The 24,638-nt window shown below is 40.0% G+C and overlaps 1 protein-coding gene across 5 annotated transcripts in view; it reads left to right on the top strand.

The window, feature by feature from the left end:
- Positions 1–24,638, top strand: part of BMP2K (BMP2 inducible kinase) — a 110,814-nt gene that overhangs the window by 65,889 nt on the left and 20,287 nt on the right. For 4 of the 5 annotated variants that reach the window (XR_012645484.1, XM_074993753.1, XM_074993754.1 and 1 more), the window contains 6 exons: positions 1,813–1,973; positions 5,226–5,404; positions 6,456–6,551; positions 9,424–9,614; positions 13,502–13,659; positions 22,577–22,690. Coding sequence is in view for 4 of the 5 variants with exons in the window: in XM_074993753.1 (XP_074849854.1) it covers positions 1,813–1,973; positions 5,226–5,404; positions 6,456–6,551; positions 9,424–9,614; positions 13,502–13,659; positions 22,577–22,690 (899 nt within the window). In the remaining variant the exon portion in view is untranslated. The remainder of the gene's footprint in view (positions 1–1,812; positions 1,974–5,225; positions 5,405–6,455; positions 6,552–9,423; positions 9,615–13,501; positions 13,660–22,576; positions 22,691–24,638) is intronic. The other variant, XM_074993752.1, reaches the window with a different exon arrangement.

Raw genomic sequence — 24,638 nt, 5'->3', positions numbered from 1 at the left:
AACATCCCTGACTTGAGTCTGAAGGGGATTGCGAAGGAGGGGGAAAAACTAAAAACAAGTTAAAAAAAAAAAAAAACAAAAACCAAAAATAAACCTGGTTTCAGTGTCTTGCTGCTTTGTAACAACATGTAAAGGTTGAAAGATTTTGTTTTTATCCCTTAAAACAAGGTCCAATTCTTGCCTTCCCCCCCACCTTCCCCAGAGGCATTCTTAGTGGGATCTTTCTCATTCCTTTAGTTGAAGGGATGGAGATCCAAATCTTTGACAGAGAAATTCTTCCAACAGATTTGAACAGGAACCAAATTAAGAGTTTAATTAAAAATCTTCCTGTCCTAAATTGCTCAGATTCACTTCTTTGGTATTTGTGGTGACGTACCAATCATAAAGGCTGGATTTATACTTGCCCCCAACTTCAAAGGGGGCATGCTAATCAGGGCGATGGGAGATTGCTAATGAAGTGCTGTGGTGCATATGCAGCACTTCATCAGTCTAATTCACCCCTGTGGCAACTTTGAAGTGCCAGCATGCCGTGTGGCCATGGGCACTTAGAAGTGTCCATGCTATTTCAAAGTGCCTTTATTTCTCAAAATTTTGGGGAGCAAAGGCACTTCAAAGTAGCACAGGCATTTCAAAGTAGCTACATGCATACCGGCACTTGGAAGTTGTCACGGGGGAAAATTAGCTTAATAAAGTGCTGCGTATTCACCGCAGCACTTTATTAGTAATCTCCCATCTCCCTGATTAACATGCCGCCTTCAAGTTGGGAGTAAGTGTAGATAGGTCCAAAGTGTCTTTAACAGGGAAGCACGTTAAAGAAGCCCTGAATTTGCAACACCTTTACAAAACACATTTACATCATCAAGAAAGAAAGGTCTCAAAATCAATTGTTTTGTGTAGGTCACCTGTAAGTATGTTGTTGAAGTATTATCTTCTTAAGGTCGCATTTTTCACTTGTCTTCCTGCTTCCAGACTAAAGTTCAATCCTCTCATTAGGGACCAGATTTTGAGAATATTTTGTTATGAATAAATGTCTTTTTAGCTTTGATTTCTCTTGACTAATTAGTGAGAAGGGCACACATTGGTTGGATAACTTTTAAAAGCTCCTGATGGACTTGAGTTCTCCTTCTATGTGCCTGAGAAACTTTTAAAATGAGGTTAAACACTGCTATGTTAGTTTGGCACTTTTGGAAAATTTTACTCATGCTCTAGCAGAATATTGCATTGCTATAGGTGCTTTAATATTCCCTAGCAAAAAAGTAGAACTAGGCATGACTGAAATTCTAGCGTCTGTAGGTTTTTGACTAACATGAAAAGAGAAGACTGGGTTCTTGCTGTTTAAAAAAATCTCTATCATTCATTCTTGCTTCTTCTATAACTGTATTCAGTTTGTGGAATACACTATAATCATCTTGATGCAATCACAGTAATTTTCTCAGACTCTTAAACACTTAATATTCTATCATTAAGCTGTGCTCAAAATGTGATCAAATAAAACACTTGCACGTAGAATGAATATTAATGATGTTTAGTTACCTTCATGTCCTTGGAAGTATTGCGTGGGCCCCCTCTTGTGGTACATATGGACACTTAAGAATTTGTGTGAATTTAGTAGGCAGGGTATTTGTTCTGCAAAAGTAAAATCAGAGGTTTCCAATGTCATCAGTATTTTTAGAAAAATTAAAATATAAAGGTGTGCTAAATGAGGCTAAGATATTACCCTTAAGCCTGTCTTCTGATTGTGTCGTGTCTTGAATAAAACTGAAGAGCAGTTGTACATTAAAATGTCTTCTCTGGACAATTTTTCATTTATAGAATAACAGATGCTGTTGGACCAACGGAAACCTCAATTGTGCCACGACAAAGACCAAAGGCCAATTCAAGCACTGCCACTTCTAATGTGCTGACTATCCAGAGCTCAGCGACACCAGTAAAAGTATCGGTGCCTGGTGAATTCGGGAACTGTGTGCAAAAAGGTAATTCACTTAAGCTGAAGGATTTAAATGTAACCCCCTATCCCAAAATAAATGGGGATGATGGAGAATGTTTGTTCTGTCGTTCCATTGTTTTTAATGTGTGACATCCAGCTCCTGTGATCGCCTCCACCCCCTCTGGAAAATTGTATATGTACATTCTGCTAATAGGACGACTGGATGGAGCAGAATAAGGACGTTCACCCTGCAGTTCTGTGCTCCTCCCCTGGGAGTCTACTAGCAAAAATTGAGGAAATTCTTGATGCTTTTTGGGTAAAGCAGAATGGCCTTTATTTTTCAACATAAAACAGGAGTTTGAGGCCTTCATAAATCAAAGAAGCCAAATTGGACACACACAATGTTGTGGTGTGTTTTTTCAGGCAACTATTAATTTGAAAGAATCACTTGTCTTATCTGATAGCCTGACACAGATTTATTGGTATGTTCTCAATGGTCTAGGAAGAGCCAAATCATGGTTAGTTATTGAGTAACATGCATTTTTGGTTCTGAGTTTTCCTTTGTAAATTAAGACCGAGTATGTTTTGTTTCTGGCTATTTAAACACAAGGCTTTGTTCTGTAATGCTTTTTCTAGAGTTAGCAGTCTCTAGCAGTCTAAGTATGTCATTCTGGATCGCATTGGTAGACACGATTCATGCCCAGGAGATCGAATTTTATTATAAGAGCTGTTCTTGTAAGGGCAGCGTGTACACCCTGGCTACATCTACAGAAGCCCAAATCTTGGAAATGGCCATGCATTACTAATGAGGAGCTGAAATACATCTGCTGATAGGAATAAGAGGATTTTGAAGTTGACGGGGTCCTTTCGAAAAGGACCCCTGTTTGGACGAGCTGAGAGGCAGCAAGATGCAGCAATTTAGAAGAGCTGTGGCTGCTGGCACGCTAATGAGGCCCTGAATATGTATTTCAGTGCCTCATTAGTAATCTTTGATATGGCCATTTGCATGACCATTTTGAAAATTTGGGCTAGTGTAGACATGGCCCCTATGTCCCTCTCTGTTGCTATGTGTGGGCATAAAGGATGGAATGGGTGCAACCCCAATCAGTTCCTTCTTATTGCCTCTGACAGCAATATGAAACCCAGGAAGAGACTGATCCTCTATTCAGAGACTGTAGACAGGTTATTTTCAACGTATCCGAAGCAATCTTATCCCCATTCTGCTTTCATCAGAAGGATGTTTTTAAAAGAGACCTCTCCACATCTTCCCTCCCTTGACCACTCTTATGTACAGGAGCATCAGATTCATCCTGCACACCTCCTTGCCTCGTGCAGAATCCAAACCCTGAGAGATCTGCCTGTCCTAGGATTTAATGAAACAAGAAAGCACTCCTGTAGCAAGATAAAGACTAACAATATAATTTATTAGATGATGAAACTTTTCGTGGGACTGAAAAGACTAACACAGCTACCTCTCTGAGACTAGGATTTAATGATCATCATCAAGGGCAAATGAAAACAAATTATGTCTTTGTAACAGAGACAGAATCACATACTAGACAGGGGATTTGTGTGCAAGTCCTCTGGCAAGACAGCAATTCCAGGAACGCTCATCAACTGAAACTACCTCTGTTTCCATAGTGTTTGAGGGTCACTTTGGACCCAGAGGTAACTTATGATCAGTGTGCTAGAGCTCTGAGCCATCAGACTACCTTTCATGGCTTTCCTACCTCTTCCTCAAAACTCCACAGTACATATCCTGACATACAGCACTTCACCAACATAAATAATAAAGCACATGGAAATGATCAAGCTCTAGAGACATTGGTGACCCAATGTAGGATAACTTGAATGGTAGAAACAACCCAACATATATCCTGAGCAGCCATTTGGTTGCCACATGTCGGTGATTTTTTTTGAGCATAGATCCATTATAGAAATGAGCACTGGGGACAATGGTATAGGCTTGTTTGCCTCTTTATAACATGAAGTGCCAGAACTTGGGTTGTTGAACACAGTCCTTCTGCACTGGTACCAATGTCTTATAATCTTTCTTTCTTGAATCATTCTTTTAGCTCTGTACCATTTTTGAGGTCATTTTGCCCTAAAGATCATTTACAAGTGTCCATTCAGCCTGTGATCCAATTCCCAGATTGCTTGGAGCAATCTGCAGCCTCACAACCAGATACTGCACCCAATGCAGAAGTCGTCATAGTATTCCAAAGACCTCTCTTAGCTGGTTGAGGACCATGGACGGACACTGCTCCCTTCAGGTCCAGGAAATCCTGATACAGAGCAGCAAAGCAGTTACCAGAAAAACACATCAATTTAAATGGAAGACATTCTTCTTATGGGCAAGCCAGCATAGTCTGCACCTCCTCCAGGCCTCTGTAATCAAGGGTCCTCAGCTATTTATTGCATGTAAAACAGTCTGGCCTTTGATCATCTCACATACCAGCAATCCAAGCCTGTCATCTGCCTATATGGTATTCTTAATCTTACCACTCCACAGGGATATCTCACACTCAGTCCCTCTGGTCAGTGAACCTCCCGCTTCCTGGAACTTCAGTTTACTCTTCCTAAGTCTCATGGAGCCTGCATTCAAACCTCTCCTTATACCCACCTTGCTCTGAAAACTGTTTCCCTGATGCCTGTCATTTCAGGAGCTTCTGTCCAACAAACTTTTCCTAAACCAGTTAACTTGCTTGTCATCCATGCCTTACACTGTGAGAAAAGAGGTTGCATGCACCTCATTTATCTGCTTGAGAAGACCAAATCATTCAGGACAGTTGTTTCATCTATTTCTAGCCATTGCCAGGCATTTTAAAGATCAAACCACCTCTTCACAAAATAGGTAACACAGCACATCTTGACATGTTATCAGCTAGCTGTTACACCTCTACTGTTAAACATCAGAGCTCACTCCATCAGTGTACAAGCAACATCTTCCACCTCCCTCAGGAATGAGCCGATATCACAGCAGTGTTGAGTAACCCACTAACCTCTTTCAAACATTATGCCTTGGAGTTAGCAGCAAGGTGAGATGCCAAATTTGGGAGAGTACTATTAAAACCACTAGAGAAGCCCTCCAACCTACCTGTGGGGGCTAAGGTCCATATAATCTGGATGTTTCAGAGTGCTGAGTAAAGTAGTAATATCACAGTAACTGCACAGTATAGACCCAGTCTTAGAAAACTGTTTGCAGTAAGCGTTAAAGAAAAATGTGAAAGTTACTGACAGTTCTGCCGATGGATTTCAGAAGTATATGAATTAATAAAATGATTTTAAAACATTATAGGAGTCGTTAGACCAGGAAACGGACAAGAAATGTTGTCTCAAGGAACCAATCAGCAACCGCCACAACAAAATAGAGTACTGCAGCAACTGCAGCAAGGAGACTGGAGATTACAGCAATTGCACCACTTGCATCACCAGCAGCAACAGCAACAATTACTTCAGGATGCTTACATGCAACAGGTACAGGTTTATTTTACTAAAGGAAAATGCCATGTTTAAATATAAATGTGACTACACCCACTTTTTAAAGTCTGTATTTCAACTGCACATGAAAATCTAAACTTTTCTCCTCCTATGGTGGTTCTGACTTTGCTAGCTGTCATCTTTCCTGGCAGAGGGCAAAGTTGTTGTTTTTTTTTCCTCTTCATCTTACATCTTGCATGACACTCTTTATAATTACATTCTGCATGCTAATCAGCTGCTATTGCCTTTGGCTGCTTGAACTTGGATTCCATTTGGATTTGACTTTGCACTAGTGAGGCACACTTGCTTTCTGACAGTCTAGGAAAACAAGACTGTCTTGTTCTCTCAAGATGACATCAGTCTAGATGTCTCATTATCTGGTTTTGCCTAGTCAGTGTAAAATCACCGTAGCTGTTGAGTTTTTTCTGAATTCAGCAGCAGTGAGAGCAGAAGCTAGAACCTTTCTAGTTGGAACTTCTTGCCAGGTGTAAATACCACCTTGCAAATGTCCCTATTTTGACTATCAGTAAATATGCTCCCATTTTAGAGATTGTGATTTAGTACTGCTCCAGCTCTCTTCTGTGTTCTTTTGAATATGGCTGCCTCTATTCCCTGAGGATCACATCGTTTTACCTGTACTGCGTGATGCCTAAAACATGCTTTAGAGTGTAGTGAAACAATGAATAACCATCTGAGAGGGAATCTAAAAGAGCAACCAGGTTTGACAGATCCTGGGGTCCCTGATACATCAATTGTCTCACCCATCTCCCTCAGGACTCTGGATTTTTTTAAGATAGATCAATGAGTTTGTTTGTTCACTTATAAAATCAGCTAAATATTGTCCCAGTTTTTATATCTTTTAGTAGAATGTGTTTTTACAATGCACCAATTGTTGATAGTGTGTTTACTCTTATTTAACTACAGTTCCTTTATTGAAAATGCTGCTGATGCATATAAATGCATTTTTAAAGCAAACTATTTAAAATCATTACTCATTGAGTTGTTTTGGTTAATTTTTTCAGAAATATCTCTTTCTTTCTAAATGTAGTATCAACAAGCAATGCACCAGCAAATGGTCCAACAGCAACTTTTGATGCAATCTATGTACCAACAGCAGCCTTCCCCATCCCAGTATCCTGCCATGGTATGTTGCCCATGGATACTATTATTCTTTCTTTGTTTAGGTTGTACACTATAAAGGTTAATTGCAACATATTAGCCGTGTCTACACGTGCACGCTACTTCGAAGTAATGGCACTAACTTCAAAATAGCGCCTGTCATGGCTACACATGTTGGGCGCTATTTCGATGTTAACATCGACGTTAGGCGGCGAGACGTCGAAGCCGCTAACCCCATGAGGGGATGGGAATAGCGCCCTACTTCGAAATTGAACGTCGAAGTAGGGACCGTGTAGTCGTTGCGTGTCCCGCACCATCGAAATAGTGGGGTCCGCCATGGTGGCCATCAGCTGAGGGGTTGAGAGACGCGCTCTCTCCAGCCGCTGCGGGGCTCTATGGTCACCGTGTGCAGCAGCCCTTAGCCCAGGGCTTCTGGCTGCTGCTGCTGCAGCTGGGGATCCATGCTGCATGCACCGGGTCTGCAACCAGTTGTCGGCTCTGTGGATCTTGTGGTGTTTAGTGCAACTGTGTCTGGGAGGGACCCTTTAAGGGAGCAGCTTGCTGTTGAGTCCGCCCTGTGACCCTGTCTGCAGCTGTGCCTGGCACCCTTATTTCGATGTGTGCTACTTTGGCGTGTAGACGTTCCCTTGCAGCGCCTATTTCGATGTGGTGCTGCACAACGTCGATGTTGAACATCGACATTGCCAGCCCTGGAGGACGTGTAGATGTTATTCATCGAAATAGCCTATTTCGATGTTGCCACATCGAAATAGGCTACTTCGATGTAGGCTTCACGTGTAGATGTAGCCATTGAGTCTTAATGGATATCTGAGCTGCCGTAGACGTTAAATTTTGCACCTGCCCTGCCTTAAATTTTGGGCAGCAAATGGTTAAATTCGATTCCCAACATGCTACAGCTTTCGGTGCTAACAAACTAGTGCATGCTGACATGTTTTTCTGTTAACTGACTTTATAATGAGCACAATTTACAGAATGTATAGATTTGTTTTAATACTGAATTACAATTAATCCATGGTGCCAGAAACTGAGTATTTATTTATTTATTAGCCTCAGAGATAATTGGTTATTACAAGGATGTTGGCAGAAAATTACAACCCTATCAAATTTAATACTGGAAATAAATTTTTCAGGGCAAGACTCTCAAAAGTGGTTGCTTAAAACAGGTTTTTTAAGTGGCGTGAGTATTTCAAGCACTGAACCTCCAGTAGTCAATTGTGTATACAGCTGTGAAAACAGTACATGTGGCTTCTGCAGTTGCATGCAATCATATTAACTTGAACACTCATTTTGAACACAATTTTGGGAGTCTGGTCCTTAAAGATGAAAACAGAAAACAAAGTCAGCATTTAAAACATTTTGTAATTGAGCTTTGCATAGATACGGAAATATATCATAATTTAATTTTGCTTACTTTTGCTAGTAAATATTTTAGTGGTGACAGTTGTATGCACAAATAATAACCTAATACAGCCTTAACTTTCTCAGAGTAATGCTAACTTGGCTGCTCCATACATACCATTATGTAACATCTCATTATCCTATTTTTATTTTTGAAACTAAATTGTCTCAGTGCTGTAAAATATAGGATGGGTACCATAGGAGAGCCATAGGTTTTTCACTTAATTATGGTAAAGCATTTGGAATCAAGTATATAGTACAATGACTGAAGTTTGTTCATGTGAAATATATTTTAAAAACAGCATTCAAAAATACCAAAAATCTTGGATTAATTTTACTATTTCTCGATATGTTTAAGTTAAAACCTTTTCCTTACTTAACGTTTGTATCATGGTGTTACTAAAGAGTAAATGTTCTTACATAGCACATGTACTGCAGTATGTAAATAAATTTTGGTGGAAACTACTAAGCTCAGAATTTAATTTTTAGACACATCTTTTGTTAGGTGACGTGATCTTGTCTTAACAAGAGGGGATATTTTCCTGTTCTGGCACATGCAATCATTTTGAGTTTAAAGTCATCTCCATAGTTGGGTTTTGTTTCATTAGGCCTACAGTTAAACTAACTTTAAATGTTGTAGCATTTTTATTAACAGAATATTGTCAGTGTACTCCAGCTTTGCAGTGTAATCATTAAAGTAATTAATGAAGCCAATAAATAAATAAAAGTACACTTACGGTCTCTAACATAATCAGAGATTTTACATCCTCATCAACATAAATTTACAACTGTTGGACAACTGTTATTTTTGCAAAGATATTTTATACTAAGATTACTAAAATAAACATAGCATTTCAATCTTTTACAGAATTCATAAAAATAACTTGTTGACAGATGGTAAAGTATAGTATTGTAAGGACTACAATCTTTTGGATGTGTTATTTTAAAAAAAGTATAAATGGAAATATTTAGCCTGATTTTTTTTCTTTTCCTCTTAGCCAACTCATGTTTCAACAAGTGATTTATTAAACCAGCAGTTTTATTAATAGTGTAAATGCTCTAATATTGCTTTCCTGCATTTTCAGCAGGAATATAAAACTTTGAGATTGTCATAGCCTGGAGTCTTCCTCCTCATATATTAATTTCAGCAAAAATCGAGGTGGGCGAAGTAGTACCCTTTATTGGACGAGCTTCTGTTGGTGAAGGATATAAGCTCTGATACTTCAGAGCTCTTCCTTGAGTCTGGCAAAGGCAAAGAATTTGGTGAAGTTCAAAATCTTGTCCCCTCCACAAACAGAAGTTGATTCAGTAAAAGATACTACCTCACCCACCATGTGTGTCATCTTTCCGGACCAAACAGCAACATTGGGCGCTATGACAACAGTCATGTTGCAAGTTCAAATGTTTACCAACATGAACTGGCTGTTGAATAGCCACATGAGTTTTGGTTACTTTATAATGGTGAGTGTCTTCCTCAGTTGCAGCAGTACCAGCAAGCTCTCTTACAACAGCAGATCCTTGCACAGCAACATCAACAGCAGCCTCAACAGCCACAGTCTCCAGAGTATCTTACTTCTCCTCAAGAGTTCTCACCAGCCTTAATCTCCTATTCTACATCACTTCCAGCTCATGTTGGAGCAGTGGTGGAGTCTCCTTATACTGCCAGTAGGCAAGTATGCGTGTTGGTACAGTAGTGCTGGAGGCCCTCATTGGCTCAGTCCCTTGTGATGGGCACTGTACAAATGCTTGGATGGTCTTTTCTCAAAGAGCCTATGCTTCCTTCACCACTCTGACATTTATTTAAAATGTGGCCTGCAATCTGCATTTTTATTAGAAGTAGTGTTGGATATACTTCTCTGGTTACTTTGACTTTTTAAAATCAGTTCTGATTCTGCTATGGAGAGAGCCCACTTGTCATACCTGCTTGCTTCTGAGCTAACCATACGTCTGACCTCTGGTGGTCATGGGCTGAGTTGCTCAGGTATTGAATTCGACGCCCCCTTGCCATTTTACCATTCTGCTACCCCTGAACAAGATAGGTACCTTTTCAAACGCTGCTTCAAGGCGTGAATGTGTCATGATTTTGTAACCAAGTGTTACTTATGCACCTCACAACACAAGCTGTGGCTTAATTTCTGACAGTTTTCAGGCTTCAACATTAGGTTCACGTAGTGTAAACTTTTCTACTTTATTCACTGTGTATTAGAAGAAAAAGATATTTCACAGAATTGCCTTTGTTTGTGAAGTTTATGATGTAAATATGAATGAGTGCAGCTAAAATATTTTCGGCTGACTTCCAAAACTGATTTCGTGTAATTAGTTTCTTGGAACAAAGATCTAGATTAAAGGGTGAGAACCACCGTGGTCATACATGAGTGGGGTTTGTGTTTAAATAAAGCTGAATTTGTACTGTATAGGTTACATGTGTGCAGAGGTTTGATCACACTTGAAGCACAGTAGGTGAAGGCAACATTCAGATGATAGGCAGAATTTTTATTCTCACAAGAGCAGACATCCACAGAGACTGTCTGTCTCAGATAAACAGGCACTGTCTGCGTCCAGGACAGCTAGGGTCTGCGTTAAACCTTAGGAGTCACCATGTCCTGAGGTTGGATGGACTTTTGTAAACCAGATGCTTCACACAAGCCCCAGGGTGATGACTATAAGGTGTCATGGTCCTCCGGGTAAGTCCCAAATCACACAGCCCTAATTATATCACCCGGGCATTGGCTGATGTGCAAAGATGACCTGACAGCCACAGATAGGGTTGAGGGAGCAAAGACACCAGTGAGCATGTGGGTGAACTTAAGAGATATATCAGTATTTAGTTTGTCACCTACAGCTGAAGTCTACATAGTTCTCTGACCTGTCACAAGGTCCCAGTTTCCTAGTGATGCAGTTACCAGTTTGTGCCCTATCCATCCCAACCTCATTACCTCTTTCCTCCCTCCCCCAGGGAACCTCCACCAGTCCCTTCTGGAACAATTTTTCCTCTTGAAACTTCTTCAGCTTTAGTGTTCTTGGGTGCTGCTGTTGGTGCTCTTCCTTCTCTTCTGTAATGTGTTGGATCTTACTGATGTAAACTCTAGCTTACTCCCACTCCAGCAGGCTCTAAAACTAGTTGCTAATTGGAGTCAGCTTCCTGAGTCCTTTTTTTCTCCCCCATGTGAGAGTTTACTTTGTCACAACTTCACAGCCCCTAAACCTCTTCAGCTTACAACACAAAATAAAAGGAAAATACAAGACGACAAAATATGAAAAAATGGACTACAAGCCTTTTAAGTTTGGGGGGGTTTTATAATTGGTATCAACAGTAGTTTGTGGTGCAAGTTAGCAACATTTGAAAGACTTCAAGTGGATTTTCCCTATTGTTTAGTGCGGAGGTCAGCAAAAACGTTTTTGGGAGTAAGAGAACTTTGAAGCGCCCACAGCTACACTGCTTGCCGGCGCTTCGAAGTTAGCAGCTTTGAAATTTACATTGCAAGAATTATGCTAACGAGGTGCTGCATATGCAGTGCAATACTCCTTGCTGTTCACCGATGGGGCTCATTTACATGCCCCTTCAGAGGAGGGGACTAGTGTAGATGAGCCCTATTTGCTTCGTTTTCATTGTCTGACTATATTTAACTTGTATCTGTAAATAAACATCCCCAGGGAAAGGTTTCTCTGTGTATTAATTTCTCTCACTTGTGCATACTTTGTGGCAAGTACCTGCCACAATCCTACTCATGCATAAGAGGGCAAATAGGATGTACTGTAGCTCACCAAGTGGAATAAAACTTTACCCATCCCAGCCCTAATTCCTGTTGGTGGGTGCAGCCCATGAAAGGAGCTGTTGTATTCAATCTAGACCTTCTCCAGTGGACAAGGGATGGGAAGAGTTACTTACCGCCTTCTCTTCCGTTATGGTCAAATAGCAGGCCTTCATGGTGAAATACAGTTTACCACATACTCAGAATTTATGCAGTTTATTGGACACCTGTCAGAAGAGCAGATAAATCCTTTTTCAGGCAGTCTTGGAAGGCTATTTATTCTCAAAAGATTGAGTACAGGTTAGCCTAGATGCCACTGAGAGCTCCAGGTCTGTAGCCATGACTGTGGTTTTGAGAAGATCATCATGGCTCTAGGCCTCAGATCATCTGAGAGAAGCGCAAAACACCCTGGGGAATGACCCTTTAAAGGACCCATACTCTTCAATGAGCATATGGACTCCTCTTTTTCATACTCAAGGATTCCAGGACAGTTTTACAGTCACTGGGGGCTTAGGCTTCTAAATGAGGAAGAGTGTTCAGTAGATCCCAAACTGCTCAAAGATGCAGTTTGTTCTAGTGCCGTCAGTGCACTTTCTCTAAGAAGAATGTGCAGCTCTGTGCAGGCAAGGGCCTGCAGACACAAGCTGTCACTGAATGTGTGAGAGGCTAGGCCAGTGACTAGGATGGAAGCCCAGTGACCAGGAAGCTGTTGGCAGCTGCCCTCCCCTCATCACGGCTCCCGGGGAACTCTGAGAAGCTGGCAGCAGAGGAGCCAATGTCAACCTCCCTTGGGCTTGTAAGCTTCACCCAGGGAGGTCTAACCTGTGTTTATCTCTTTAGACTTGGTCTAACCTGTAAAGTGGTCTGCTTTCAGTGTGTCGCTCGGGGCTTTGAAAAATACCATGCTGTGATGTAGTTAAGGCAACCTAAGCCCCAGTGTAGACACCATCAACATAGCTGTGGGTTTAAGAACCTCTTCCGTTACAGTAATATCTATGCTACACGGCTATGATGTATACTGGTGTGATGTAGATGTATTCCTGTGTAGTGTTTCTAGTGTAGCTATAGCCTCAGATCTTCTTATGCTAATCCATTCTTCATTGTTCCATGAAAGTAATCTTCAAAGGAAAGAATTCATGCCTTTTTTTACTGCTGTGAAAAAATAAAAGCCCCTGAAGAGTTGTAAGAAACCAAATTCATTAGAATTTGACATATTGTATATTCCTCCTTTCTTCTATTTTTAATGAAAAGCAGAAGAACTGATAAGATTGAAATTCCAAGAATGGAAAAAATCTGATTAAGGAGAGAATGATTTTATTTGGTTTAAAGTTCATTTTTTTTCTTAACATCTGTTTAACTTGGTTCCCATATAAACAATTAGGTACCTTTGTTAGTCAGTAGTCCCACCCCTTCAGTTAAGAGACAGCTGCTCCCAAAGTACAGGTATGTTTTATCAAAAAACAAACAACAAAATAGGGAAAAGAGATTTTGACATTCCCGGTATCTTCCCCACTACCCTCTTGGATCACATTTGCATTAGAAAATGTTACCGATTTGACAACACTTTGAATGAATGGAGGAAAAAAACTTCTAAAGTAAAATGCATATTTGATATGAGTTATGTACAGTAACAGATTAAAATGGAACAGAACTCTAAATTATTGTTAAACTGTCTCAGTTGGCAGCTGTCACACTCTGTAAGAACAAGTATTCATAGAGATCTGAAATGATGAAATTCTGATGTTTAATTTTACATTGCTACGCTGTAATGTTTCTTTATCTGTTCCCAAATTTGACTTCATAGGTCAGCCACTCCTGATGCAGAGGCTGTGTCCAGTTACCCAAAGCAGAACATCAGTAACCCACCAGATATGTCAGGCTGGAACCCATTTGGAGAGGACAATTTCTCCAAGCTAACAGAGGAGGAGCTACTGGACAGAGAATTTGACCTTCTGAGATCAAGTAAGGGACGCTTGAAGGCTTATTTCGCTTCACAGTAAATAAGGGCTCTTTAGGTACATGCAACAGTGCCAAAGACTGTCCTGTTTAAGGGCCACACAGTCTGTTGTACAGAACATTCTTTCTGAGCATTTGAGGGCAGAACTAGACCTACCTTGTCACTTTTCTTTCCATTTGGAAAACATTGCTTGCAGTGAAAATTCACAGTCCAGCATTAGCAGCTGTCACTGTTAACTCTTAAATATTCGTCATGTCGTCTTGCTTATCAGGAATTCTAAATATCAGTAGTATGGTGTTCATGTAAATGAGACCATTTAGCTGCTTTTGCATTACTTCATCTGCAGCTTTATTTTCTTTCACAACAAAACAGAAGTTTCTGTGGTCTGAAATGCCCTTTGAAAATGCCTGAAAGAAAAATTGGTCTATTACATTATGTTAATGTTTTGTAATGTCCTTTTGATGAGTGGCTATATGTAAGGGCTGCTTTATTGTTCTGACATGGCAATAGTTGAATAAACTTTTTTCCTCTTCAAGTCAGATATCTCAATGTTTTTACTTGAAATCACTTTTAGTCAACTTGTCTGTGCTCCTCAGGATACAGTTCTCAAATGTAATTCTGTTAAAGATGACTAGATACGCTTTTAAAAAGCCCCATAGCATGTTGCAAAACATAGTGTTGACTTCCACCTTATAGATATGGCCCTCTGGCACTTAGGATCAGATTTCTCACTGGTGAAAATACAACAAAATGGCTATGGGGGAATTAATGGGAAAAGAGTAACTACTTTTCACAGAGCAAACTTACGTTGCATTTCTGGTAGCTTAATTTTTCAGAGATTTTTCTTGTGAGCTTCCTGTGAGAATGTGGAAGGACAAGAAGCATAGTGAACATACATAAAGTAGTTTTTCTGCAAGTTAGGTTAAAGAAGACAGCCCAAAATAAATAGTGCAAAACCGAAAAATTACCCTGACACTGCACAAATGTGGTTTACTTGTACTACTTTGCTAAGAAGCCTAAGGGGCATTGCAAAAGTGAATTATTTCCAGTAAAACAGAAACATTGTTAATGTTTGGGAAATGATGATCGTCCCAGTTGAGAGAATCACTTTTTTTTTTAAAACTGAACTTGAAATTGTTGTCTTTCCAGTAATTGTATTTAAAATCGTAAGTATGCTTCCTTCAAAGGGGAGCCTTGGAAGATTTAGAAATCAAAATAATCCTTTTACAGGAGACTGTTAGTTTAAAAGCGAAAGATCGTCATACTGCTGTCCAGTCTCATAACTCCCAACCACATTGCTGGCCATAATTATCCTAAATGTGCAGAGGATGCCCTGCATCTGGTTTCACTGGGTATTCTTGAGCCACATTTTCCCAACAGATGTAAAGAAAACAAAATACACTGACAAGAAAAATATTTGAAGTGGCTTAATGACTAGTGTACTAACCACCATCCAGCAAATATGCTGACTGTTAATGACTAGCTATACTTAGCAAAATTCTATTAATTTGGCAAAAGAGACATAGAAAAATCGGTCACTTAAACAGATTCTATGAAGGGAACATAAGATAGAGATTAAGATTCTAAAGTTTTTCTTCATATATTGTAATCGTATTCTAAAATTCCAGCAAGATAGAACTCATAAAATAATGCAATTTTTATTCAAAGCTGCTTTCCTGGAAAGTTCCAGGAGATTGATTTCTTCCTGTAAATGCCAGTGAAAACTGTTAAGTTCACTCCTCAGGAAATTTGCTTCCCATTGTCTCAGAGGTCCTGGAAGTTATGTAATGCCTTTATATACATGTGATAGCTTATGACACAATGTAGCATGATGACTGGTGGTATTATCAGTGCAAGATCAAAGAGTATACAAAACAAAATAGTTAGCTTAAGATTACTGTGCAGTATGCAGACTATGGTAAATGTCTACAGTAGCACTTCTGTCGGTATACCGTAGGATGCTCAGGGTGCAAAAAAACACCCTTCTGAATGACCCAAGTTGCACACACAGAAGCGCTGGCATGGAAGGCAATATGTTGATGGGGGGGTGCTTTCCTGTCAGCATATATGCCACCAATGGAGGTATTTCAGGTATGTTGGCAGGAGAGCTCTCTTGTTGGCATAGGGAAACTTCACAACTAATCTTACAGTGGCACAGCTCCGTTGATAGCATTGTGCTGCTATAAGCTTGCTCGTGTAGTCATCATCATCAATTGCTTTATTCCAGCATCCCATTCAACAAGATGGGACTGTAAAGCAAAGACATTAAAAGGAAGAATTATTGTAAACAACGACAAGGCTTGTAACAACTTTTACATGGTTGGTAGCTCCTGTTAGTGTTGAATTCATGATATATAACATTTACCATTGAATTACTGTAGCAGCCTCAGTATGTTACTTCTTGGAATGCAGTCCTTGTAAAAATGGAAGTATTTGAAAGCACACAGTTTTCTCTCCTTTTTTTTTTTCCTTACTGTTAACCCTGGGGAAGAGGGGTAATGTGTAGTAGAGGTTTAGAGCATAGTAGACATTGGACTTCATGTTACCCTGAATGCAGACATTTGTTTTAGTTGTTCCTTATTTTTCAAGTATACTGGGCTTCTCCAAGAGAGAATTATATAAAGAAAATAAACTAATGTCTTGTACTCTGCAATCTCTTGTATGTTCTCTGCTGATTCTCCTTTTAACAGTTACTGGTTACTTCCATTATACAATGCTTGTATTGTATCCTGCCAGTATAACTGACTAACCAAACAGTGAGTGCTGGCATATCTTGCTTTTCTCCTACCCTTGTCTGTAAAATGACTGTTGTTGTACATGAGGCTCATGATATGACCAGTAACTCAGCAGCACTTCACATATATGTAAAATTAAGTACCTCAGCATTGTTCCATTAATAATTCAGTATTGAGTACTAACCTGGAATGTAACACTGTATATTGAAAACACTTTTCAAATATCAACTAACATCACATTACATATCTGAACTAAGTAATAACTCCATTTATAGATGTGGTCAAGTGATTTCTCCTAGGTTATGTAATGAGGTGTTTGAGCCAAGGCTAGAATTCAGTGGGGTTTTTGGTTTTGTTTTTTTTTTGTTTGTTTTTAAACCACAAGGCAGCACTGCATAGGAAAATGTTGAAACATAGCTTGCTGTGTTTTTGCAACTGATACAGTAGGTGGCAGGCTGGCTTAGTATACTGTGGGAGGTGCAATAGTTTCTCGTACCACATATAGCTTAAGTCCACTTTAAAAACCTCAGTGGAATGCCCTGTGATAGATCACAAGTTTCCAGTCTTCACCTGACCATGGTCACTTCCTTAATGAATTTCTCATTGTAATTATTGACTTCCTGTCGCTAAATAGAACCCTGATATTAAGGTAATAGTAGATAGAGTACTTCAGTTAAATTTTAATCTGTGGATTTTGAGTGTTGAGACGGTTAGCAATCTAGTTCTAAATGTATGTTCTGTAATACCTATAGTAATTTTCTAAAATCAGATCACCAGTGTTTACCACTGAAAAGTAAAAGTGGTAAATGCACAGGGTTACACCTCAACAGAAATAACGAAAAACAATTATGTAAATTGTCATTGCACGTGAATGAGGTTATATTTGCTTAAATGTTTTTTTGGCATTGTGCAGATGTATTTAAATATATATATTGGTGGTCATTTCATAAAATGACCAAATTCCTTTCAACAGGCAAGGACATCATTTTCACAAGAAAAGCCACTCTTTATCACAGAATGTGTAAATTTTCTAGGTTTGTTTCTTTGCTTTTTCAGTCTAAGGGAATAAGGATGAAGAATGAGAATCAAGAGAAGAAATTTTTGTTGCTGTACTACTTAGCCCAATAACTGGCACATGTTATAACCTATGAAATAGTATTTTGTAATAAACTTTTCCGTTTGTTTGCAGTTTCGCTGAGTAGCATTTCGCAAAATGTTGATCTTTGTTTTTACTTTCAAAAAACTTTATTTTATGTCGTGTCACAGTTTACACATATACATTAAAAACATTTGAAGTTTTCTTCACCATTATACATGGTTAATTAAACAAGTTTCCTAGGTTCTCTCTCGAATCTCAAAAGTCAAGGTTTTTTGGCTGTATGATTTATCTGCAGCTAGCAGCATCTCCATTTGAACGTGGACACATTCTGCTATATGATCATACAGGGTGGGCAAGGGCCATGCTTTTCTATGGTGGTGTTGGAACGGGTGCAGGATCTGAGGTGGAATTTGGGTGCAGAAAGAAGCTCGGGGTATGAGATTGGGGTCAAAAACTGGTGCAAGGGTTTTGGGCGTGGGTTTTGGGCGTGGGAGTAGGGTTTTGGGCGTGGGAGTAGATTCTGATGGGGAGGGGTGCAGGGTGGGGAACAGGGTCTGGAGAGAGTTATTACTGGGGGCAGAGAGCTGGGGTGCAGAGGGCTTAGGTTGTGACCTGTGGCAGAGAGTTGGGGTCCAGGAGGGAGGTAGAGTGCCAGGTGTAGGCTCTGGCCGGGAGGTGGTTACCTTAGGAATGGCTTCCAGCCAGCCATCCAGTGGGGGCTTCAGGCAGAATCCCTGATCCTGTCCCCCCACATGCTGCTCAAAGCAGCCTGGTGCTGGGAATAGTGTGTGCCTCTGTACAGTGCATGCCCCGGCAGCTCCCACTGGTTGGTTTCTGGCCAATGGGAGCTGCAAGGATTGTGCTGGGGGTGGGGCAGCACATGGAGGACCCCACCCTGCAAGGGTCAGGCACCAGGCAGAGACTTGCACTCTGGTCCCAGCAGCTTGACCGCTTTGTGCAGCATGTGGGGGCATGGGAAACAGGGAGTCTAATGGAACATCCACTGGGCTGCAGAACACTGGTGGCCCAGAGGATCAAGGCAGGACAGAGCTGAATGTTTTTGGGCCAGCTGTATTCTGCCTGCCCATGTCATACATAAACTCGTTACCCTATAACGTACACAGACATAGTGTATGTTCAGAGAATGAAAGTTCTTGATGCTATGATGGTTCCCTGCAGGAGAAATAAAATACCAAGTTTCTTAATATATGCTATGGAAAGATCTTTTAGAGGCAAAGTCAGTTGACAATTAACCAGCAGATGAAGCTGAGTGCAAACTCTTTTTGAGTGGGAACATGTTTTGCAAAATTGGCTCTTGGGGTTCCCCTCCCTCTGCCACATGGGTTTCTTTTTCATGGTCATGGTTTTAAAGATGTCATTTGAAGCTGGGAAGGCCAAACGCGAGTGATTGTCATGGGTTTCTGAAAATTACCGAATTGCATTGTGACTACATGGTGTCTTTACTGACTAAACGCTAAGTTGTAGTATTACATTTTGGAGCCAAAGGAAAGCACTCGTGGAATATGGGTAACAGTGGTAAATGTGTCATCTTGGCTCACAGTGATTTCGTGTTATCCAGGCTCCTGAAGTCTCTGCTGAAGATCATTTGTTCCTAGTGTAAATAAAACCATACTTCCCCAAACTGGAAAATTTCACCACCGCTGAGTTACTGCTTTCTAAGCCCCACTACTCTTAAACTAGAAGCTGTGGGTCAAGAACAGAAAACTACCCATTCTCCTGCATACAATTCCTTTGCAGATCTGCTCTGTATCACTTTCTGAGACCCCCAAAATCACATCAGACCAGTGTGCTTGTAGACCTGTGGTTGCAAGCCTTCTAGAGAATGTGTAGAAGGCCTAAGGGCCCAGCTGACCTCACATTATTTTATTTTCAGCAGTGTTAAAGAACCACCCTGTTCCTCTCATATGCAAATAACCAATTTTTTAAAGAGGTTTTTCTGTATAGTCGTTTTTCAGTTTTATTTTGTTCTGTTGTCGTATGGGTCCGAGGTAAAAGAACTGGAGAGAGCTGTGTATTAAAGAAGTGTGCGTCTTTTGACAAAATGCAAGCCTTGTTTGTATTGTACCACTTGTGTGGAATCTGTTGCATTGCCCATTGGTATTGAAGAAACTGATAATTTTCTCTAACACCTAATCATCTATGCTGAAGGACAAACAAGTCTTCATATCAGTATGCTAACAGTCTGGATTGACTTAATCATTGACCTTCAAGGAAAGCTCACACAAATTTTCTTATTCTTTAGATCCCGACTGTCACATGCAAATTCATTTTGCCCCATCTGTTGAGAGTCCTTTTTGAGCTTGGCAGAACCTCCTGAATCAGTGCTGATGTTCCCAGGGGGCTCGGCATCCCAACTCTTTTTATTAGGTATCTAGCTGTCTGAAAACCTTCACTGTGCTCCTTCCCATCCATAGTCTGAGTTTTTTCTGTGAGAAATGGAGAGGGAAAATGAGTACTTCCCAGATTCTCCCACAGGGAGAAAAGCATTCTGGTAGAAGATGAGCTCTAAATACAAAGATCTTCATGAGTGGTCAGTTCAGTTGAGGTTTTTCTTTAAGTGGGTGAAGTTTGAATGTGTTTTTCTGAGAGACTACCTGGAGTTATACATATCTTATGGAACTGGAAGGGACTTTCGGTTTACAAAGCCAATGCTCAAAATACTGAGCTGTCAACCCTATCATTTCCCTGTGGTTTAAAATGTATGTCTTTCTCTAGGGCCTTGTCTATAACCAACCTTATAGTGATACAGTGAAAATTAACCAACACTTAAGTGCTATATAATCACACTTACTGGAATGCATGCATAAACCTCTTGTGGCTGTGGACCTTGCCAAACCTGGAAATGTTTTTTTGGAAAATTATCCTTGGAAAAGTTAATGATCAGGTGCACTCTCCAGGACAAACAGTGGGTCTCCCTTTTGCCTACAGCAGGAGACAAAGGATGATGGGATGTAAAGCCTATTTTGAGCACATTTTATATATTATGGTGTTGACCGCAGTGCAGTAAGCTGTGTTCTAATATATGAGGGTAAGAGATTTCCTTTTTCCTGATAACCTCACAAGGTAAAAGAAGCTACAAACAAAGGGTAGAAGACGATAATACTCCCCTGTCCCCATCAGTTATCACCAGCTGATCCTCAAGCTCTGTGTAAATAGTTAGTTCATTTAATTGGAGCTTTGTAAGAGAGATAAGTAAGGAGGGCCCTTAGAGGCCAGATCAGAGATGTTATCTACATATATGGGTCATCTCGGAACAAAGGTGAAGGTGGCTATGGGAGAAATGGAAGAACTGGAAGTAGTGTGCTCATTGTGGCCTGGGAGACAAAGTGCAAGAGTTAAACAGTAATTTAAGGTCATAGAAGTTGAGCTTGAGAAAAGAACTAATAATTCTCAGATTGGCCCTGTGCATACGAGTGTGATGCTGAGAGGAAAGGGAAGTTACCAGTATCCAGAGTTAGTACAATTGCCCTTGTGTTACTCCATTGTAGGATAACAAGTAGTTGCAGTTCCCAGGTGGATGACTAATAGTGTTCAATTGGTAAAAGACTGGATAAATGCTTTGAGAGAATGAGCATAGTTCAGCATTTGAGAGCATAGTACCAAACAAGATAAAAATATAAAGCACTGTTACTCTGAGAAGTTCTAATGGAGATGATATAAAGAGGTGACCACAGCTCTTCTAGAATGGGTCATAAGTCCTTCTGGAAAATTCCCACATAACACTTGCAGAAAGTTCGTTGCAGAGTTGTCGTTTATACCAGTCCCCAATCTTAAGACTTCACGTGGCTCTCTGTGGGGTACAATGCAGGTGGTGTCAGGGCAGGGGAATTTTTGAGTCATATGTACACTCAGCTCACAGTTGCTCCAGCTCATCTTTGGACTAGGTCTTGCAAGCTGCCCAACAGCTCAATGTTTGTGATGGGGGAGGTTGATCTATCAGATTGGAATATTAAAAACCTTTCCGATAGTTTGTACTCTGATATGGCAAACCCTGAGCATCTGAGTTGTGGAAGACCTCACATAGATCCTTGGTCAGTTTGAGTTTCAAAAACCGGCAGAGGCCGTAATAATAAAACACTGTCAAATTAAAGCACGGTATCAGGCTGGTGTGTGGGCAGTTAATAAAGGGTTGTCTCTGCAGATCTTGCCTTTCTTCCCTCTTTCCTCGGAATCTGAAATTGGAGCTCAGCCAGATGGGGAGGCATTGAGGGCAATTGAAGAGGTGGGCCTTTTATATCCACAAAATGGTCGGCTACAACTGTCCGGTTTTGTACTGTTGCTTTAAAATGGTCTTATTAGGATTCTTGAATGGTGGTGCAACACATATAGGGTAAATCTTCTGAGAGAGCTCCAGTTGCTTGGGTTACGTTCATGTCTTATCCCAAAGGTCGTCAATGACACTAGGCTGTACTACTTTTGGAAGGTTGAAAACTGTTTGTATCCAATGCTAAAACACATTGAAAGGACCAGAATACCAGAGAATGAAGAGCATATGAAAACTAACTGCACTTGTTCGGCTTTGGTGCATCTCTCCAATTAATATTGCAAGCACTAGTATAATCCCATAAGTTTAGTGGGATGTTGGTGTGATTAGTAATTTGTTCATTGGGATTCTAGCAGAAAATTGTTCCCTTTATGAAAGTTCGTGAATTTTTAAAACCAATTTTTACAACAAAAATAAAAAGGTAAAACACCGGTCTCTGACTTAGGTCGTTAAATACTCTGGTGACTGTTGCGATATTAGAAATTAAACAGAGCAGAATGAAAATTAGTCTCTCTCACAAAGTACATGCGCTGCTTGAAGTAAGTTTGTGGAGACTTTTAGTTTTTGTTTTCCGTGCATTTTTATCATCTCCCAAACTCTACTTTTGGGATGCGAACGGAAAAGTAAAACAAAAATGAACTCTTGCAGATGAAGGGCTTCGAAAATGGGATAATTGTCAGCGTACAAGGAGAAGATATCTCCTTCCAAAACAAACAAAAACTATTAAAATATCATTAATTTGGCATAAGAACTGCCATTTTTATTTTATTTTATTTTTTGTTCTGTTTCATTTATTTTTACAGACAGGCTCGTGGAGAGGAGGGCATCCTCAGATAAGAATGTGGAGTCACATTCTGCTCCACAGTACCATCCTTCAGAAGATCCCTTTGGTTCTGTACCTTTCATTTCTCACCCAGGCAAGTTACATATGTAACATCAGTTCCTCTTACTTAAATCTCTCTCTTTCAAAGGAAGCTTGTTTCAGTTATGTGACGAAACCAGTGCAAATTGGAATCATCAGTCTTGTGGTTGAAGATTGAATAGAAGACAGTTTTTCTAATGTTGTGAATGTTCTGAATTGTAAATCTAATCTAGTAGCCAAATGCATTCATACATTTCCAAAATTGCAAAATGCATAATGTAAATAGAGTGGATTAATACCAGCAGTCAGTTAAGAAAAAATCTTCTATTAAGTACGTTAGTAATTTAGGTCATACAAGCAAATTGCTATTTTACCCTGTTTTCAGCCACCAGTTTTAATGTTCTTTATTTTTATTCCTGGTTCTTCTGTCTTATTAGAACTTTACAGGTGCAACAACAGAGGGATAAAGATCTTAGATCTGTCTGGTTACAGAGAGTTGTTACGCTGAGTGTGTACAATTTTTTCTTTATAGAGGACTAGACTATACTGTGACCTTGGGATCTAGAAACAAAGTGGTGCTGTGTTGCTTACTGACTTGCTAGTTATTTTAAGAGTCTGCAACAAGTACTTCATTGACACTTTTAATGCATGGGGTAGAACAAAATCAGGGGGGACTCCACTGTAACAGAAAAAAAAAGTTTGTTACTTTGTACTACTGTGGAGCCAGCAATGAGTAAAATAAGTATAATTGAAGGGTGCGCTGTCGTGTGGGTATGTTGGTAAACAGTTGCAGGTATGCTGAGTTAAAAATGCCACCTTCTGTGTGATTTTTTTTCTAACTGTCCATATCCATACTTCTCATGTGCTTGAATTTCACTGTCTTCAATCTTGTGTGCTTATTTTGCAGCCACATTCCCTCTTTTTTGTTAATTTTGCATTTCTGTGAATCTCCTTGCATGGTCTAACACTTAGACCCTTTCTGACTATGCATAACCAGGTGTGAACTGGATAATATTTGGCATTCTGTTCTCTGCTGAGGTACTCATTAAGCACTCAGCTAGCTTCTATTCTCATTCTCGATCAACTTACTCCTTGTCAATATGACTTAATCTGATTCTGCTTATGTTAGTACATTCTGAGTTTGCTTCAGTTATATTTCCTCAACATGTACTATATTAGCCACCTTCAGTCACCCTGCTCTAAAGAGGTTTAGCATGTCTCAACTCTCTTAAACCTGTCCTAAAACCTTAGAACATGAGACTCTGCAGGATTTGCATTATGCAATATCTGCAGACTCTTCTTCGTCTTATAGCGAAAGCTGAATTAATGTGAAAAATAAGCAGTTTCCTTTTGAGTACCCATCACTGGGTTGAAACACTCACAAGCAAAGGTATCCTGCACTGAGAGACATTTTAGGGCTGGAAGCATGCAACATTTGTAAGCTGCATTGTCCTGATTTAGAGATTGCACTACAATACTTGTTTAAGGTGAATAGATAAATACTTTTACAGTGCAGATATTTTAATAAAAATATTAAGTGAGCAGTGTACGCTTGTTTCTATGTTGCAATTAAAATAAATATATTTGAAAAGGTAGAAAATCATCCAAAATATTTGTAATATTCGGCTGTGGCTATGCTGCCCCTCCCTTTTGGAAGGGACATGCAAATGCAGCTGATCAGAAATGCAAATGAGGTGTGGATTTAAATATCTTCCAGCTTGTTTGCATACTTGCACTGGATCCTGATTCCAGAAGAGCTGATTTCACAAGCCAAAGCAGCCATGTAGATCGGGTTCATTCGAAAGGAAACCCCGCTTTCAAAAGCACCCTTCTTCCTAGTTTTTTTTCAGGAAGAATGGTGCTTTCAAAAATGGGGTTTTCTTTTGAATGAACTTCTACGTGGCTGTTTTGACTTTTGAAATTACCTCTTCCAAAATCAAGATCCTGTGCAAGTATGCACATGAGGCATGAGATTTAAATCCATGCCTCATTTGCATTTCCTA

The sequence above is a fragment of the Carettochelys insculpta genome, chromosome 4 (assembly GCF_033958435.1).
Source record: "Carettochelys insculpta isolate YL-2023 chromosome 4, ASM3395843v1, whole genome shotgun sequence".
In the NCBI taxonomy this organism is placed as follows: Eukaryota; Metazoa; Chordata; order Testudines; family Carettochelyidae; genus Carettochelys; species Carettochelys insculpta.
This window is presented reverse-complemented; position numbering and strand designations above follow the sequence as displayed.